The 20,666-nt window shown below is 37.8% G+C and overlaps 1 protein-coding gene across 1 annotated transcript in view; it reads left to right on the top strand.

Moving 5' to 3' along the window:
• LOC105215838 (uncharacterized) overlaps positions 1–4,272 on the top strand; it is a 121,274-nt gene extending 117,002 nt beyond the window's left edge. Inside the window, exons 10-11 of the mRNA XM_054233845.1 lie at positions 26–1,722; positions 2,937–4,272. Coding sequence (XP_054089820.1) covers positions 26–1,722; positions 2,937–2,953 — 1,714 coding nt within the window. The 3' untranslated portion in view covers positions 2,954–4,272. The remainder of the gene's footprint in view (positions 1–25; positions 1,723–2,936) is intronic.
• The last annotated feature ends 16,394 nt before the right edge of the window (positions 4,273–20,666 follow it).

A 20,666-nucleotide genomic window follows, 5' to 3' on the forward strand; every position in this document is an offset into this window, starting at 1 on the left:
TTCCTTCGCCACATCAAATCCACAGCGAACGTGAGGCTTCGGTAATGCTCGCCAATTCGTGGCTCTACCACTACTATTCGGTGCAGTCGAAGATACAGTTCGGACTCGCTTTCGATGCGCCCACACGTGTGCCACCGACAACACCGGCCGCAGCTGCCGCGGCGGCCGTCTACTACCATCATCACGCACATCACGCCGCGCATCCGCATTTGCATCATCATCACGCGGGCGCCGGCAGCACCACGGCCACGCTACCCGCCACCGCAACGGCGGGCTATGCAGCCGCTTTGCATCCACATCAAACGCATACACATCTGCATCACACGCAACACCAACACCAACACCTGCATCCACATACACATACCCATGCGCATCATCAATATCATCACATGACGACGGCATCGTATGGCGCATATCACACGCCCACCGGTGCGACAAGCGGCGGCAGCATGAGCGTGGGGAGCGGCAGTTGTGGCAGCGCGGAAAGTTCGCCAGCGCCGCACTTGAGTGGTCAGCAAGGCCAACAGTTGCAACATCATTTACAAACGAATGGTGCGATGGCGATGACGGGACACGGGGGTATTATCAATGGCGCACCCGTCGGTCAGTATTTATGTCACCACCGCGTTGGAGCAGAACCAGTCGACTATAGTCAAGTGCCCGATGGCGTCGGCGCTCCACCGATTGGGTTGAATGGTGCGCGTTCACCATCGAACGGTCAAGTGGATGGACAAATGCGTTGCAGCAGCACGAACAGTTCCGTCTCCAGTCATAATGCGGCGACACCACATTATGTAACGCACAAAAACAATACCAGCGGCAATAATAAACACAACAACAGCAGTAGCGGAAATCACAACAACTCCAACAATAATCACAACAGCACGCATAATCATAACCTCAACAATGCTGTCAATATCAATGCAAACGGCAATGCGAGTTCCACGCAGCATCCGCGTCTCAGCTCGCCACCCCCCAAGCGTCGTGCGATTGGTAAACTGGAACCTCTCTATCTGCCAGATGACGCCAACGATGACACACCAACAACGATCACCGAAATCGATACGCACTATCATCTGCACTCGCACCCGCACCCGCATTCGCTTATCGGCGCACCAGCCGAGTCACATGCTTCGGTTATATTCGCCACCGTTGTGCCCACACGTCCACGTCTCATACAGAAATCACTACCCAACGAACCGCCTGACTTTATCGATCAGTGGAATCCCAGTCCACCTTGGTCAGAATCTGCACAGAAACTCTCGCTCGATAGTTCATCCTCCACGCAGCAGGAGCTAAGTCCTTGTATTACAACCACACCACCTACACCAACAAGTGCGCCACCTAATGGCTCAGTTGGTTCGAATTACGGCAGTTTGCAAACACTAGGTCCAGCTTTCTCGTTCGAATGGATGTCTGATCCGCTAGTGCCAGTTACAGATCCATATGTCTCTTGCATTACACCACCTGATGGTGTGCCAATCGTAGTCGCTCATCATCCGCATACAACAGCGTCGGCGCAGCATTCTTTACATTGGCCAGCGAGCACTACGCCGTCGGAACATCATCAGCATTTGAGTCAACACTTAGCTTCGCACGGTCATCGATTGCTCACTCTATCTGGTGCGAGTGCTGTGGATCCAATGCAGCAGTCGTCTAATTTGACGAGCGGGGATGCGAGAAATGCGCGTACGAAATCCCCTGAAGTTATCGAGCGCAAAGGTGAGTTTTCTTGTTAAAAGGTTTCATTATAAATCATATCCTGAATGGTTACTACTAATATTGCTGAAATATATATGACATCAATCTGTCCTATCTACACTTAAGAAGAGATCAAATTTATATCGATAATATTTCCTTTAACGTTCAATATATTTCTATTCAACAAGTGCCTTTAATATAAAACCTGATTTGAATTTGAGCTTAATAATTTCCAAAAACATTTTTTTGGTACAGACTTGTTGAAAATTCAGAAAATACTAAAGTTAATTTTAAGAAGTGTTCTGACTCTTCAAATTCAAAGGGTTGCCATATATCACAGATATTTTTTCTGTGTTATTTTGATCCTCACCAAATTCGGGCATATCTATAAGTGATACATTTGACTCTAAAAGCGATTTTAAAGTTGGAAATACCGAAATAACAGCTATAAAGTAGGATATATCTTAAGGAAACATTTGTTGTGCCCCCTATGTTTAAGCTGAGCTCTCTTATTAAAAAATTAAAGTCAAGTACCATCCACAATGTTATAGAGTGGAGTTTATTACATAAGAATATGTAAACACCTCCTTAAATTGGTAAATCGTTTTTTCTCTGATATACTATATTTTCTGATGCTAGTCCACTAGATTTATGCCAGTTGCTTGGTCGACTCGCCACCAATCAAATGAGAGACAGACAAATAGAATACGCACAGTTCTCTTCATTAGTCCTCTTTGATTAAATTTGTATAATCGCTTTATTTCATACACTCAATTTTTGAAAGACTAGTCTTCTTGATTTATACCAGTTGTTTGTTCGATTTACATCAATATAAGATGGCGACGAATCGAACAGTTCTTTTTATTTTATTATTAGTTCTCTTTGATTAAATTGGTATAATCGCTTTCTCTGATACACTCTATTTTCTGTTGCTTGTCTATTTGATTTATGCTAGTTTTGTCTTCGATTCGCCACTCCTCAAATGAGCGACTAATGGAATACGAACAGTTATTAGCTCTCTGCGATCAGTAGTTTGCAAAAATAAAATATTTTAGTATATCATTTTAATTACTAATCCGTAGTTAAAAAGAACAGTTCTGAAGAAATGAGTTTTTACTCTTTAAAGCCTATATAGTTGAAATATCCCTCCCACTCACAGAAAATTATTGTGTATATAGTAAATATCGAATCAGCTTTATTTAATTTTATAATTTAAATTGTACATTTAATTTCAGAATCACCACGCAAATAAACTGGGGCAACAGAGTTTAATGAACTCTAACTGAGTACTAACCTAAAAATAACCGCTCGCCATCTAATGAAGCAGTTAAGTGCAATAAAAGTGTGCAAACAAAACAGCATTAAGCTTTATAAACATAAATATGTATTTGTCAAAAATAAAATTTATAGCTGCTCATAAACAATAATTGCTGAACTGTCATAATTTTTAGAAAATGTCAATAACATTTTTGACAAATGACAGCAATTTCTTCGCAAATATATTGAATGCAACAGAAAACTTAGAAATCAGAGATGCAAAAGTATATAAAAGTGTCGGCAACAACAATAACTGTTCATATTATTAACAATGCAGAAATAAAAATAATAATTAAATAAGCAAAAGCTAATGAATTGGAGAATTGTGACACATCAAACAACAAAAACAAATGCAAATAAATATATTTATTATTCAGTTTTTGTTGGTTATATAGTGTTTTTGTAGTAGCTGTAAATAAGTAGCTTATATGTAAAGATTTAAAAATATATATGTATATATAAGTATAATGTGCCTTTATGTGTCTGTATGTATGCATGTGTGTATAACGGGTATAATGAAAGTGCAAATAAATTTTTATTGCCAATTATTTTGTTATAATTGGCATTAGCGACGTCAAGCGCGGGTGTTAAAGTGAATGTCTGTTTGAAATTAACGCACACATATATATATATATATATATATATTAGTGAATGTGTGTATGTCTATTAGCGTATTTAAAATTAGCAAACACGTCAAAAATTATTGAAAACTGTTGCGATGTGCGAAATTTGACGTAAAACGTTGTATATATACACACATATATGTATGTATTTCCAAGTGCTCAAGCACTTGCTATAATAGCCGTCTAATTTATTTTAAGCTTTTCTACAACAATTTTTTACTATTTTAACCACTATCTTTACTACCACACTAATATGTGTACAACGTATTTTTTGCAATTTAAATTAAGCTTAGATAAAAATTTTAAATTCGAAAATTAGTGCAATTTTTACTGTTTTTTATATATACAGTTATTAGTTAGTTGATAAGCAGCGGCAGCAACATTGTAAAGACAATAAACTTGCAAGTAAAATTTAGTTTTAAGTGACAATATAGCGGTTTAAATGTGAAAATATTTTTATGTTTCATTTTTTTTTATTTGTTGTAAGTAACTGTATTTATTATATTATACATACATATAGTATATAAACATATACATATACATATAAGTCAAAACATTGTAAGAATCCAATAAGTAAATTATTTATATCTACAAAGTAGCAAACAGTTGCAAATTATACAGTAATAACGGTGTATTATTGTTAAGTAATGAAGTGTATAAATAAAATTTTATAAATATGGGAAAAAGAAAAGTGGATTATTTAATATATTTAGCTGATATTACAAACAATGCATATACAAACAATGTAAGTACCTAAACACATTGTACATATAAAGTGATTAACCCTTTCGACCCCAACTTTTTTCCTGTGGTTTAAAATTTTTTTTCTCCATTGTGACCATAAAAGAACGCCAAAAACAGATTACGAACAAAATTTCACGTTGCCACGCCTTTTATTATGGGCGCTACAGAAGGTTGCTTGTGAGCAACATTGGGCCATGGTGGTACACAAAAATTATAAAACGAAGATTTTGATTTCATGAAAAAAATGCTTTACTCAAATGATTTTATGTATGGTTGTTATGTGTACGAAGATATAAAAAACTTTAAAGTGTTATAATTTATGTGTGACAAATTAAAATAAACAGTTTCTGTTGTTTTTGCAGCAAAGAAGAACACCACATTTGAGTCATTTAGTCAATGGAGTCCCAGTATGGTATAGTCTACAACGTCCTTTTTCACCAAACACAACCCAATACCCATTTTGATTGTAGCATTTGGCATTAGCATGTATAGGAATAAACTTGTAGACTGCTTATTGAATTCTTAGGATCAATCATGTGGAGATCCTATTAATGTTACTGATAAGGGACGACCTCCTTTTCCATTGGTTAACCCGAGGAATGTAGCACTGGATGTCATCAGAGAATTCGCGACATCAAATTGAAGTTTAGTGAGTAGAGTATCTATGCTTTAGTTTTGATTGAAGTACACTCAAATGATTGCAATAAAGTAGCCAGGAGTTAATAGAAAAGTGTGACTAAACAACGGTAAAATTGTCTCATATACCACTTCTTTGAGCGAAAGTTTACTTTATACGATTCCATCAGAATGTTCGAATGATCTACACCTCGCTTGTGTTTATTATAGGAAGCGAGAATAGCAGGCCAATGTCTGCAATTTCCAATTGGTTCATCTTCCATAAAAGACGATAAGCAAGGCTCACATACATATTATATTGTGATTGATTTAATTATTTTTGTTTTTTTTTTTTCAATTCAGAAGGAACCCTTAGCTTTACAAATCTATTTCTTGACACAAAGTTTGAAATTACAGTAAGATTGAGGTTTGCGGACAAAACCATTTTTAATAGCGGCAATTTTAAAACAGCGAGATAAAGCAGAATTCTAATATAGCGCCTCTTTAGAATTTTGGAATTTTCACTGTTAAGATGGAATCATGTTTCCAAAAATTGCCTATAATTTCAATTGCCTTTGATTATCATTAAACTTTTTTAATCCTATTATGTTATTTCTGTTCATTCATTGTGTGACGAATCATATCTATTCACAAATTTCTTCCAAAAGTCCTCTTTCAATGCTTTCTGCGCTTTCAACAATGTCCCTAACATCGCTGAAACATCTCCATTGTCTACATCACTCAAACATTCCAAACAAACTACAAAATATTGTTAATTTCACTTTAAGAAAAATCTTTATCTTTTGAACGCATAACTGAAAACAAAAATGTTTATTACTACAATGGCCCAACGTTGCCCACAGGCAACTTCTGAGATTCACATTTGACCCATATATTCGGCATAAAGTCCAATAAAAAAACGAAAATCATCAAAAATAGTATATGGGCTGAGGTAATTCCTGAACCGATTTCACTCTATTTCATCACCAACATACATTATATACATTATATCTTAGAGATTTTAACCATTTCTGGTACAGAGACATACTATTAGAAGAAAACTATTTCCTCTGAATTAAATTGAGATATCTGAGAGATTTACCGATATTTTCGGTGAAAAATTACCATAAGGCACTGAGTCCTTCATATTCGATATTCGGGGCATTGAAAAGTTATAGTCCGATTTCGACAATTTTCTTATGTATATCTTATAAAGAAACGAAACCATCCATCTGATGGACTTCAAAATTGAGTTATATGGAAAGTTGTCATGGTTGTGAACCGATGTAATCCATTTTCCACACGTGTCATCAGGGTGTCAAGAAAATATTATATACCGAGTTTCATTGAAATCTGTCGAGTAGTTCCTGAGATATGGTTTTTGACCCATAAGTGTGCGATGCCACGCCCATTTTCCATTTTGTAAAAAGGTCTGAGTGCAAGTTCTTTCTGCTATTTCTTCTGTGCAATTTAATGTTTCTGACGTTTTTCGTTAGCAAGTTAACGCACTTTTAGTAACTTTCAACCTAACCTTTGTATGGGAGGTGGGCGTGGTTATTATCCAATTTCTTTAATATTTGAACTGTATTAAGAAGTGGCTAAAAGAAACGACTGCAGAAAGTTTGGTTTATATAGCTTTATTGGTTTGCGAGATATATACAAATAACCAATTTGGAGGCGAGGCCCCGCCATTTTGACTCGTCTCGTCACCCTGATCATTTTGATATATTTAACCCTATATCTAACTCGTTAAGTTTTATGACTTACAAACAACCGTTATGTGAACAAAACTATGATACTCTCTTAGCAACTTTTGTTGCGAGAGTATAAAAATCCGAATAGTTGTTTATTCACTAATAAATATTTTTAGAGGAGTTTATCCGATTTCAATCGGGTACTAAAGTGAAATGTGTCCAGTAAGTTTGGTTTATAAAGCTGAGGAAGTTTGGGAGATATATACAAAAAACAAAGCAAAAACCACGCCCTCTTTTTGAAAACAAAAAATTGCGTCCAGATATGCACGTCCCTATTGTGATCCTCTATACAAAATTTGAAAGATTTATTTATGGATTAGGTGTAGCACTTTATTGGTTAACGTCATTTTGTGGGCGTTGCAATGGTCCGATATCGTCCATATTCAATACCAACCCTCTCATGGTACCAAGGATAATGTGTGTTTCATCAAGATATCTCAAGTTATCGTTTCTTCGGACTGACGGGCTTTGGTTTCCGACACAGATCTTCTCTTTATGAACACATTGTTTTAATTTTAATCAAAAACAGATGCTATATTACTTAATAAACTAAAATATTTCACATTCTCACTTCATTTTATTTATGTACTCCATTGCCTTGACTCACAAATCTCCACCATTTACCAAACGCAAATGAGTACCCAAAATATTCAAATCTGAATGCCTGTTAGCTTAGATTTTACTGGCGAACAAAACATTTTAAGCAAAAGTTACGTGAAAAGGGTGTAACAGCTTTGGAGGAAACTATTCGGCCATAAAGCAGCAATAAGTAATGACCACAACAAGACCTTCGCCACGTAGCTGACGCATTGCTACAGGCCGAAAACGTTAAATGACTTGGTAAGCTAATGTAAGGCATATAAAATATTTGCTGGAGTTGGCAGTTCAAGCGAATGGCCGTATAGAACACCCACATTCCATTACAATGACTAACAGTAATATTTTTTAATGGACATATTTAAGGAGCTGGCATTTTTATTTCGAGGCATTAAAGCATAGTTTTATATGGAAACTAAGAAAAAGAGAGAGAATCAGTCAGAGAGAAGAGTTATTGTAAAAGAATATTATAACCCAGCCTTTTATAAGCTGATTTTTTGAACTCTAGTTGAAATCTGCTGGATAACACATCAGTGCCAACTACTAAAAAATACTAGAATTGCTTCACATGCCAAGAAACATACAAAATCTCTTATAAATCATTCAAGGAAATGGAGGAGAAATATTACGAACCAAAAAACTCATATAAAGAGAAATCATCCTAATCGCGTACTGCATCCGCTTAGACAATTCTCAATTAGGAACACAGCTAATCTATAAAACGAATTCAATTTGGATTTACAGATAATTGGTATATATTTAGAGAAACATTGCTTCCTGAGGAAACTCGAAAAGTTAATTCTTCTTAGATAAAGGGTCTTTATTTCTGCAGCTTGTCCAAAAATAATTTTATCTATAAACAAGTAAGGAAGGCTAAGTTCGGGCACAACCGAACATTTTATACTCTCGCTTCGAGTAATGCTTCCTATTCAGCATCTTCGAAAACCTTCCTCCTTCCACCACCATACCGGTCTTCGACTTCATAATCACCATTCTTAAAACGTTGAAATCATTCGCGACATATTCTTTCACTTAGGACAGCCTCACCGTACGTATCCGAAACATTCGATGAGCCTCAGCCGAACTTTTCTTGGAATTAAAAAAGAAAAGCAAAATTGTGACATTTTCAGTGACATTTTCAGTTGATAATAAGTTTGGGATGCAAACAGATCTCTAAAAATGTACAAGATCGATATAAAACGATTTAATCGACCAGTGCTTGACCTTAGAGACATCTATTGGAAAACGATTTAAGCAAAGTTGTAGACCATAGGCTGAAGTAATTCCTGAACCGATTTCACTTATTTTCATCATCAACTATATCTAAGATCATATGCTCATTTAATTTGACTTAGATATTTCACATATTAAACGATTTATAAGCTATTAAGCCCGTCGTATTTTTGAAAAACCTATATCAGGTATATTGGAGCTGGGGGAAGGAGACACACTATTAGAAGAAAAAGATTTCCTCTGAATTAAATTAAGATATCTGAAATTAAGATATCTGGCAACACCAACTCCCCCAAAAAAATTACATCCAAATATGGCCCTTACTAGGACAATCCTTTGTACCAAATTTTACTTGTATAACTTTATTTATGGCTTAGTTATGATGTTTTTTCGGTTTTCGCTATGTTGTGGGCGTGGCAGTGGTCCGTCTTCGAAAGCACCCCTCTCTCGGTCCCAAGGAACATGTGTACTAAATTTCGTCAAGATATCGAAATTCTTACTCAAGTTATCCGTTGCACTGATGGACGAACGAACGGACGGACGGACAGACAAACATTCGGATTTTGACTCGTCTCGTCACCCTGATCCAGTGACTCTCAACCGGATATAGAGGGAAAATAGCGAGTAGCGAGTAGTAGAAGAACGACGAGTAGGGAAACGAAAAGAGGACGCTTACAGTCAGAATACCATACGAAACTACAGCCTAAGGAAAATCTGTAGAACCAACAACTTTAAGCTCATATACAGCCTTCAGAAAAGACAGCCTAACTGTAGATATAGATATACTAGGGAAGAAGATCGAGAAATTCCTCTTACAACAAATACAAATATTTTTGTTTTGACAAAATAATTAAGCACTATTATCAAAAAGGTCGTAAAAGTTATTAAGCTCTTAGCCTATATACGAAGGTTGGCCCTTATATTTCTAGGATTGGAAGATTTCTTCGAACATTTAAAATGGCGTGATATTATTTGACTCCACTTGTAACTCAATTTTTCAGGCATTTTGTGGGCAGCAAGTTGAAATTGTAAATCCTCATTTATGCTTGAACTACTCGTATGCAGCAAACTTCAAATTTAATTAATTAAAATTTAAAAAAAACACAGCAAACTATTACTAGCGGGCAACTAAACTCGCTTTTTAAATGGGATTTTCTCGGTCATTTGTTGCAACAACAAAAATGTATTGCCATTTGTTAGATGCCATTAAAAATTTTAATGCAATTCAATTTATCTACTTACATGAATACATACATACATATGTATATACTTAAAAATACATATATTTTCATAGAGCAATATGGGTATTGATTGAAAAAATTTTCCCACTCAAAAGCGTTCAATATTTATTAGTGAATAAACATAAAAAAATAGACGACGATTCTAAGAATTTGCAATAACAATAAGACGAAACAATAGCCCAGAGCTTAGTGCTGGGAAGTTCAGCAGTGGCCAGATGTACTTACAAGTCAATATATAGACACACAAGTACTCATAAAAATCGTAAAAAAGAATCAATATTGTCGTTGTTGTCACATACATATGTGAGTACACATAGTTGAGTACGTAAATTTGTATGCAAGAGCGAGGGGGTGTGGCCCGATACACCTATGTACGAGTATGTTGTTGTATAAAGCATTCTTAACCACAACAATATAAGCGACAACAACCCAACCGCAATCGATAGAGTAAACGAGCATTGTAGCGCTTATCTAAAATTCTGAAAATGCTGCAGCAAATGGTAATAATACAAATACAACACCAAGCAGCATATACAGCAACAACAGCAATGGTGTAACAATCAATTAGAATTGCAAAGCAGTGTTCATGCAGGCTTTTAAGCTTTAACTGCTACAGCATTTGCGGTTTTGGTTGCAAAATTGCCAACAATAACAATACAAATAATAACAACAACAAGAAAACATTTAAGTTCTAAAAAAAAACTTCGTACAATATTGCAGTTTTGTGCGCTCAATTGCAATTGCTGACAATCGTCAGTACGACACCCGGCCCGAAGTGTTTGGCGCGTTGGCAACACCTCACTTCGTTTGTCAGTTTGCGCATTAAATTCAGAAAATTCTAAATAAAATATACACTCATATACTATATGATAGAGTAACCAATGAATCTTATATTAATTTTTATAGGTTTCAATTCCAAGACATTATTTCCCTTCAAACAAAACATCAAGTCTCGAAAATTTCGGTTAAATTATCAAATAATAAAGTAATTACATTACCTTATCTTATCATCAGCAACATTGAAGCCGGAGTGGAAGCGTGTGGGTAGTCCGTTGCCCAGTTGTGCTAGAACGCTTGCTTACACTGACTTCGAGTGAGCTCGCTAAACGCTGGAGAACAACCAGCAACTGTGCAATAGTGAGACCTTTTTGGCCTGCAGTGGATCGAATACGGAAACCTTACATCAGCTGTGACTTAGTAAGGCTCCTCCATCGGTAATCATTGGTGTGCTTATTGGTTATTGTCCAATATGCACACACGCGATGAAGCTTAGGATCAAGGCAGACGCTAGCACTTCCTCCTTCAATGTCCATCATTCGCCAGACTTAGATTAAAGCACCACGGTAGGCACATCTTCGGCGAACCCGGTGAAGCCGACATTAGCCAACTTAAGAACTTTATAATAGCGTCAATCGCTTTGCCGTATCATAAGGGTCTTAGAGATCCGTCAGGAGTATCCGGGTATCACAAAGGACAGTTGAATCTGCCTAAGTGAGATTATCTGCAGTTGCGGAGATTTACTCTTTACTCTTTACCTAACCTAATCTATCATCAATGTGTTTTTTATCTTCTAAGTCTACAATAGACACCAATAAATCACCACTAACCTGGAACAAACCGTTTGATATTAAATTAAATTTTACACCCTAGAAGTACAGTACTCAATAAAGAGTCATAATGGACCATTTCTCAGATATACGATGGTTATGATAAGTTGATCTTCAGTATCAGATCTTTTTACAAAGACAAAATGATTTTAACTTGACTTCGCGTTTCAACGATTTGGCTGATGCAAAATCTGACAATCCGAGCTCGGTATTAAAGTCCCTGGACCGAAGATTAATTTATCGAAAATCACGTAACTGAAGCTGTCATCGCAAATATTAAATGCTTTAGAACGACTCAGTGCGTTTTAACTCTTCGAAATAAAATTACTTGTCTCGGAGGCGCCATTCTAAGCGCGCGATTTCAGATGTTGGTAACCCCTGAACCACCCGGCGAACCGAAATGAATCCAGATTTTTATTCGTTGTTTCTTACTCAAACTACATGAGAAAATTATGGCATGTGGCTTGTTGTTGACACACAAATGGAGATTAATAAATTTTACAATCGAACCCAGAACAAAGTAAAGAGCTATATCACTATTATTATATATCACAAAAATGTCAGAAAGATTCCTAAAAGGATTAGAATTTCGAATGAAGAGACAGGTAACCAACGTTCTTAACCTTAAAGATTAGTCCGATTCAGTAGTAGAACTTACGAGCCATCGTGGTACTGTCTACTTTGAGAACCTGGTACTTTTAGAAACCTTGGTTCGAAGACATTATCGCCAAAGCGCAATTTCAATATATTACTTTATTTTCCAGTAATAAGCTTTCTTCGGCAGTAAAGAATCTCTCGGAACTATAATATTCAAGCAAATAAACTCAAAACTTTCCCTGTAAAATCCAAGTTCTCAAAAACGTCTGCAAGTACACTCCCTAATCTAATCGAACTCCATTGAAGTATACTATTTATACAGAACAGAGTGAGAATTTTCGCTGGTATTCCGAAATGCCTATGCTAGTCAGACCGAAAATGGCGAAAATATCCTGCAAATTCGACAACTGCACTGCATTTGCCACCAAAAGTGGCCAAAAACTGCGGACAAATATGCGCAAACTACATAAATAAACAGACGGTCGCACGAGTACTTACGAAACGATGGCGGACTCGGCAGCGGCGGACGGACAGGCCAGTCCGTGCAGACTGGCCGCCAGCCGGAGCTCGGTATGGCACAGCTACCAATTCATATGCGTTGCATAAATGTGAAAATGGAAACGAGAAAAAAACAATTACAACAACAACAGAACATACGTCGTATGGCATTTGTACGACAAAATAAATGCTATTGGAGGCGCTTGGGAGCTCAACGCTCGTGGCATTGGTGGCATTTGCGCATTCGCAGATACACACATACTCCGCTATCTGCTTAGTTTGTGTGATTTCGCTTGGCTCCTTCATGACGCAAAGAGACGCCAGCAACAGACAGACGGACAGACAGACAAAACGGACAAACTGAAAGATAGATATTCGAATTGCCATGATGACGTTGAGGCCGCCGAACGTCACTTGGACGGCGTAGACCGAAGCGGAGCTCACGGCGCATGGTGCCGAACTGAACGTAGACGACAATGACGATGATCCCAAAGATCATACAAATATCGAAACGAGAGAAAGAAATTCCAAATGAAACGAAAATGAAATAAATGGAAAAATTTGTAAGAAAAATAAATGAAACCAACCAGAAAAAGGGCAGCCAGGCGTTTGCATGGCAGATGGACACCGGGAATTCGCACAGAGCCTACAGTCGCACGGGCAGTTTGGGGAGTCGTGGCTCATTGTAGTGACTGCCGTTGCTGCTGCTGCTACGTCAGCTTGAACTGTATTGCCCAGCGAGAGTGAAGGTGGCGATGGCGTTGCTGATGGCGATGACGCGTATCGTCGACGACGTGGTTTTGTTGTTGTTTGTTTTTGTTACTTTTGAACGTTAAACGCTTGGCCATTGGTCGCAAGCTAACTTAAGTATTCGAGCTATGCCCAACGCGCCAGCTGCTTGTGACGGCGACGGCGGTGGGGGTGGGCCAGCGGTATTCAACAGCAGCATTCCCAGAAATATTGGTGTAGGTCACAATAAGAAAGATAACATGCTGTGCACCTCATTGTATGCAAATGCGCCACAAAAACAATAACAAAAACCATATGAAATGAAAAAAAGGAATTAATAGCAGAAATCAGAATCAAAGGCTCGGATTGAAGAGGAGACATCACAGCAGCAACAATGTGGGGATGTAAGAAAAATAAGTGGTGATGCGCGGTGTGCGACGAGCGGGGTGTACCGCAGCGTTGGCAGTTTGTGCCATTTGTGACGCTGTATGCTGCGAGCCCTTAGTCCAATGTCTTTTCCACACACCTCAAGCAAGCTGAAGGGAATTTCTGTTTAAATATTAGCATTTCCGAAAGGTGTAATTTCATTTTCAGTTGCCAAAAAATTTCGTTTATATACGTATTTATTCTCCAGATTAAATGTCCACCAACTCTCTAAACTATCTATTAGTTTTGCTTTGCTTATACTTCAAGCCTACTATGGTTTTATGTCCAGCAAAGTAAGTCTATTTGATTTTAATAAGTAATTCGCATAACCTATTCTAGAAACCCCGAATTAAGTACTCGGGTTTTTTATACTCGTAGTGCGATGACTTAATTGATAACACTACTTTCGGAACCTCATATTACACGAGCAGCTATTTTTATTGGTTTCTTTCAAATTTTCCGCAGAAAGTACTCTCCAAATAAGTTAATGGTATGCTGGAAAGTTAACAGATCTCTTTCGGATATAAAGTCGGAATGTTGTTCTTATTGTTAAAGTTATCTACAACTTTGAATGGGGGAAAAATAAACTATTTCGTCAGAGTCGGGAAATATGTGATAATTGGAGGCTTGTGTCGACCAGGCTGTCGTGGACACTACTCAAGATTTACTGTTATTGGATGATCGGTGATTTAGACCGAGTCTGCATTATCGTTTTTGAGCATTACATTGAAGTTGGAGTGATGAAGGTTGCCGAAGATCCATATAAAATACCCCAAGTTTGGGAGAAGAAGAAGCTAGTTCACATAGCAATCTTGGGATTCTGGTGACGCTACGATGGCTACTAATGTCGGTAATGGTAACCAATACAATCTACTAAGTCGTCTAAAGCATTCCCAACCATGCCATCTCCCGGACGCACCCGATCCTCTCCAGTGCGTCAAAATAAAAAGATCGGTATATGGAGTTTGTCCTGCTCCCGATAATCGTGAAGTGATGGTGGATGCAACTTGACAACTGCTGTTCATGTTCACAAAATGTTCACCAAACAGTTATGGAATCAAATTGAGTCATTGTGTAAATCGAGAGTTCAAAGTTCGAAAAAACATATGCGGAGCAACTTTTTGAAACCTATTAAGACTGTCAAAGGTTAGCTTGACGAATGGCATCCCTGAGCTCCCGACCTCCGAAGCACAGTTCTCACTTTGAACTGAGAATGTAAGTTGCCTTATGAAAAAAGATAAGAAAGCACTTAAAATGAACAATATTGTATATTAGTAAACCTAACCTCAAATGTAATTTTTTCAAGTAAATCTTCTGTTAAGTAAACACGAGAATACATTTACTTTTGCGAATAACAGCCTTCATTACTCAACTTAAATTACTTTACAGCTTTAACAGGGCGTATTTAACAAATATTTGTATGCATTTATTAAATTACATAATCCACTCCCACTAGCCAATGCCACACGCAGACTGGACCTTGGCATCGAGTAAGGATGAGTAAATATAATTCATGGTGTAATTGCAGATGAGTGTGTAATAGGAACATATATAAATGTTTATGTGTGTATATGTGAAAGTCGCCGCAGTGATTTGAGGTAGTTGAAGTGGTCATCTGCCAAATTTCAGTTAGTTGTTGATTATGGCTGGAAAAGGTATGCCTATTTCAAAGTAATTTCTTTGAAGATCTCCTTTATCACAGAGTCAAAAGTTAGTACATATATAGAAGGTCCCATTCATCTTAAACCTGAAACTAGCTATCATCGAAAATCTTCAAAAATTATTTTCAATATTAAATCCTATTTTGAGAAAGTTGTTATCTTGACAGTCCTTAACCCGATATAAGTCTAACTCCATTCCGAGTACATGAAACCTATAGTCGTACGAACTTATTAATCTGATGGTCTTCAATCAATTGTCGCTGGCTTGTTACCATAGACCATATACTTGAACTAGCCCCACAGGAAATAGTCTACCGGCGTCAAATCGCACGACCATCATGGAGTACGTGTGGATCTCTGCCTGATCAATATCGCATATTTTGCTTTTTGACGAAACTATTCAACCAGAAATGTGCCTCATCGCTGATGATTTTTCAATGAAAATCCGGATCATTTTCAAGTTGTTGCCCAGTCAAGCGGTTTCAGTTTTTGCGTCAATTTGATCCTGTAAGGATGTGGGCCAAGATCTTTTCACAAAATTCGGCACAGCGAGGTCACAGAGATGAGCAACGCTTGAGAACGACGTGTGAGAGAACGATTTGGGTCTTCCTCAATTGATGCGCTAGCGGCAGCAATATTCCGAAACTACGGACGCTTCTTTCTTCCTCCTAAAGTTGAGGTCCCTGACTCCGACTCGTTGTTGGGTCGTATATCTTTCCATGATGGCATGAGGCAACCCTTACTGAAGATAAATATCAAAAGTGCGGCGAAAATATGGCGTCGTTTGCTGTTCCTATCGATATATTTTGTAGCGTCCTTTTTGAAAAACCCTTTACTTGGATTTTTATACGAAATAATCCTTATATTGTTTTATGGATTATGGCTGAGCTAAGTTTGCTTGAACGGATATGAATCCGACTATGTTCTAGTTTGTAGAACAGACTTATTTAGTAAACTTCAGTAAAGGTTTCTACCATCAACATATAAGCCTAAAATATACTTTTTGGAACAGCGGCGGAATTCGTGACTGAACTGACGCCGAGTGTAAGCCGACAGCTTTCCGAATAAAAATCCTCTTTGAGCACCGAATATCACTATCTCGTAAATCTATCGAAGGACGAAATACAAGACCATGGAGACTACTAAATTATATTTTCAATGCGGTTTTAAGTAGCTAACTAACTATTTATGTCACTGCCTGTTGCTTACTGGCGAAAAGAAAGCGCCATTAAGTGGCAAGCAAGTGAGTTAACTGCCACAATTTAAAATAGTTAAAAATACGTAAAGAAATAAAATAAAGACAAACTCTTTCATTTGTTTTTTTTTTTTGTTCGTTTTTTTTTCATCCGCACGCTACCAGACTTTCAAAAACTATTGCTTCGAACATTTTTTTATTTCCTTTACAACAGCAAATAGCCTAAACGCCTGGCTCATAACACATGAAGCGCCACTTGCTACATGCCAATACAATTTTTGAGTTGTTGCTAATGCTGCACACATATGTTTTCGCTATTATTGTTATTGTTGCTGCTATTAAAGTGCTGTTTTTTTTATTTTCAACTTGTAGGTTGCACTTTTCTCAGCGTAATTTAAAGTAAATCGGTGCGCAACTCCTTCGAATTCACCGGCAAATGTAGCCAAGTTCCGCTGGCATAGACGATGTGCAGTTGAGAAATATACAAGAAATAAAATACTCCGCGGCATTTTGCGCATGCGTAGCCAGCCCAGCAGCACAACGAGTGTATGCGCCTGCGCGGCATAACACATGTTTGTGCGAGCATGTTGCGCACCGCGCATCCAATTCGCCATTCCATCGCGTTGTGATGCTCATAGCTCGCACACTCATTCGCTTACTTCGTAATAATCAATTATTTCTGTGTAATTTATGGTAATGTTCAGCCATGATGGATTGACTGCTCTAATGTCGCTCTAAATCTCTTTGTGCGCGTTACCGGAGCGCAGGCGCACAAGCGCAACGTTGTGGCACATCTTTTTTCGCTCTTCTAAACGTACGCTGGTGGTGCTGGGTGTACGAACTCGAGTACATTTATATATATTTATGTAAAGATGTGCGTACGCATAGGTTAAGAAACGGCCGTACACAGTAGGTCAAGAATTTGGTATCCCTGCAAAACTAATACGGCTGTCTAAACTGGCGTTGAACAACACCAAAAGCTCCGTCTGGATCGGGAAAGACCTCTCCGAGACGTTCGATACCAAACGAGGCTTGAGACAGGGTGGTTCTCTATTGTGCGACTTCTTTAACCTGATGCTGGAAAAAATAATACCTACTGCAGAGCTAAATAGAGAAGGTACAATCTTCAACTGCTGCCGTACGCGGATGATATTGATATAATTGGAAACAACAACCGCGCCTTTAGTTCAGTTTTTTCCAGACTAAGAAAGCGAATCGTATGGGTCTGGTAGTGAATGAGGACAAGACGATATATCTCCTGTCATCATAGAATTAGTCAGCGTATTCGCGTCTTGGCTCCCACGTCACTGTTGACAGTCATCACTTTGAAATTGTAGATAATTTCGTCTATATTGGAACCAACACCAACAATGTTAGCCTCGAAATCCAACGCAGAATCACTCTTCCCAAAAGGGACCTACTTTGGACCTAGGAAGCAATTGAAAAGTAAAGTCCTCTCTCGACGAACCAAAACCAAATTCTACAAGTCGCTCATTAATCCCGTCGTGATTTATAGTGCAGAAGCGTGGACGATGTCAACATCCGATGAGACGACTATAGAAGTTTTCGAGAGGAAGGTTTTGCGAAAGATTTATGATCCTTTGAACATTGGCAACGGCGAATATCGCAGACGATGGAACAATGAGCTCTTCGTGTTATACGACGACATACACATAATTCAGCGAATAAAAATACTGCGTCTACGCTGGCTAGGTCATGTTGTTCGAATGGACGAAAGTGCTTCAGCTTTTAAAGTGGTCGATGTAATACCCATTGGCGATAGAGGAAGACCTTCCCTCCGTTGGAAAGTCCAGGTGGAAAGCGAACTGGTTTCACTTGTTATTTCTAGTTGACGCCAAATAGCGAGAAGGAGGAATGAATGGTTATATACTAATTTTTTTATAATACGAATGTTGTTGTTTTTATAGCCGCATGAAACATCCTCAAAGTATATTTAGAGAACGCTGCCGAGTTTGTAGTTCTTGGATGATTGTAAGTCTGGGTTCAATTGCTATGAGGTCGGAACTTTGGAAAAATACTCGACAGAATCAGTCACTTAACTCACTAAATTAATGCTGACAGAGAAGAAAACACATATTAAATTGAAACTAAAACATGGCGGTGTCTAAAAAATGCCCACTGTACCCCTAACAAAATCTATCGTTGATTACTCCAAAAGCTTTTGTTGTTGCTGCTGTTGTTGTCGTCTATAACTGTTACGCCAGTTGCATATGTACATATGTTTTGTAACTTTGATTGCCGCGACTAGGGTTACATGTGCAACATAACATAGCAATGCGGCTGCTGCTGTTGCAAGTGACCAACAGTAAAAGCTAGTATCCATAATACATATATCTAAGTATGCGAGCTCACAAGTATCCTTCGCACAGTCCAACAAACACAAATCGTCAATGTGCCTCAGCGCAACGCGTTCCCATGCGTTTCTATGTTGGCTCTGCAGCAAACACATACATACAAACATACTTTTCCGTTCATATTTTCCCCGTTTATCATCCTTTACTTGCGGTGAAATTATGCTCTGCAAATTTCATTGCGAAATTGATGTATGATTTTTGTTTAGTTTATGTACACAACACTGTTGAATTATAAACATTCGACAATAGTATTTTATTATTGCTGTTGTTGTTGTCGTTGTTGTTGCAGCAGCAGTTTGTTGCAGTTTGTTGCTGCTGCTGCTCATTGTCTGCCGTTTGCTGTCTGCTGATCGCTGATCGCTGTTAGTTGTGTGTTGTAAGTTGATTTGTTGGTTCATTATTATTATTGTTTGTAATCATTTATTCGGTGGAAGAGTCTCCAGTACAACATGTCTAATATAATATATGCGCATACGAGCGCAAATGCACTTGATGCACTGTGGTACAGGAAAGGGAAAAGTGCAAACAAAATTTGAAACTAAAAATAAAAAATGAACTGAGTTTCATTTACTTCGAAAGCAATTTAGATCTTAATCGAATGAGGTAAACTTATAATTCGTTTTATCCTTGCTACCATTCCAAATATAAGTTTAGCTGAAGAAATCGACCTTTCTTGGGCTATTGATGCAGTCCAAGAAAGGTCGAGGTATCTCAAATGACCCTGTAGTCATAAGAGAATTAATCAGTCTTTAAGAAGCTTTGTGTAGCATATTTCCAAAAACGCTTATATGTTTCTTTGTGATTTGTAATATTGATCCTTTCATTCGAATAGGAAAAGAAATTCTGTGAAGGGCGATATTAAAATACAATGGAAAAGTTCATTCTTATGAATCTATATCTCCAAAATATGGATCTAAAGGGGACTAGGAAGTTGAGATCTTTTCAAGAACTAACTTATCTGCTGCATCAGACTGTCCTGTCTGAGGAACTAGAAATCAAGTTTCCAGTGAAACATATGGATAAACAAGTAAGGAAAGGCTAAGTTCGGGTGCAACCGAACATTTTATACTCTCGCAATTTATTTAGAGATTTACCTATATTTTCTGTGAAAAATTACCCTCCACAAGTGATGTCACAGCTCAAATACAGTATTTGTGTAAAGTTTTATTTCGCTATCTTTATCGGTTCCTTATGTATACATTATCAAGTGAACGAATCGGAAGGATTCAAAATTGAGTTATATGGGACGTAGGCGTAGTTGTGAACCGATTTCGCCCATATTCCACCAGTGTCATCAGGCTGTCAAGAAAATATTATATACCGAATTTCATTGAAATCTGTCGAGTAGTTCTTGAGATATGGTTTTTGACCCATAAGTGGGCGACGCCACGCCCATTTTCCATTTTGTAAAAAAATCTCAGTGCAGCTTTTTTCTGCCATTTCTTATGTAAAATTTGGTGTTTCTGACGTTTCTGGTTAGTGAGTTAACGCACTTTTAGTCATTTTCAACCTAACCTTTGTATGGGAGGTGGGCGTGGTTATTATCCGATTTCAACTATTTTCATGGTGTATGGTGGGGAACGTAAGGGAACCGACTGCAGAAAGTTTGGTTTATATAGCTTTATTGGTTTGCAAGATATATACAAAAAACCTATTTGGGGGCGGGGTCACGCCCACTTTTCCAAAAAAATTACATTCAAATGTGCCCCTCCCTAATGCGATCCTGTGCTCCAAATTTTATTTTCATAACTTT

This window comes from Zeugodacus cucurbitae, chromosome 2, assembly GCF_028554725.1.
Source record: "Zeugodacus cucurbitae isolate PBARC_wt_2022May chromosome 2, idZeuCucr1.2, whole genome shotgun sequence".
NCBI classification, from domain to species: Eukaryota; Metazoa; Arthropoda; class Insecta; order Diptera; family Tephritidae; genus Zeugodacus; species Zeugodacus cucurbitae.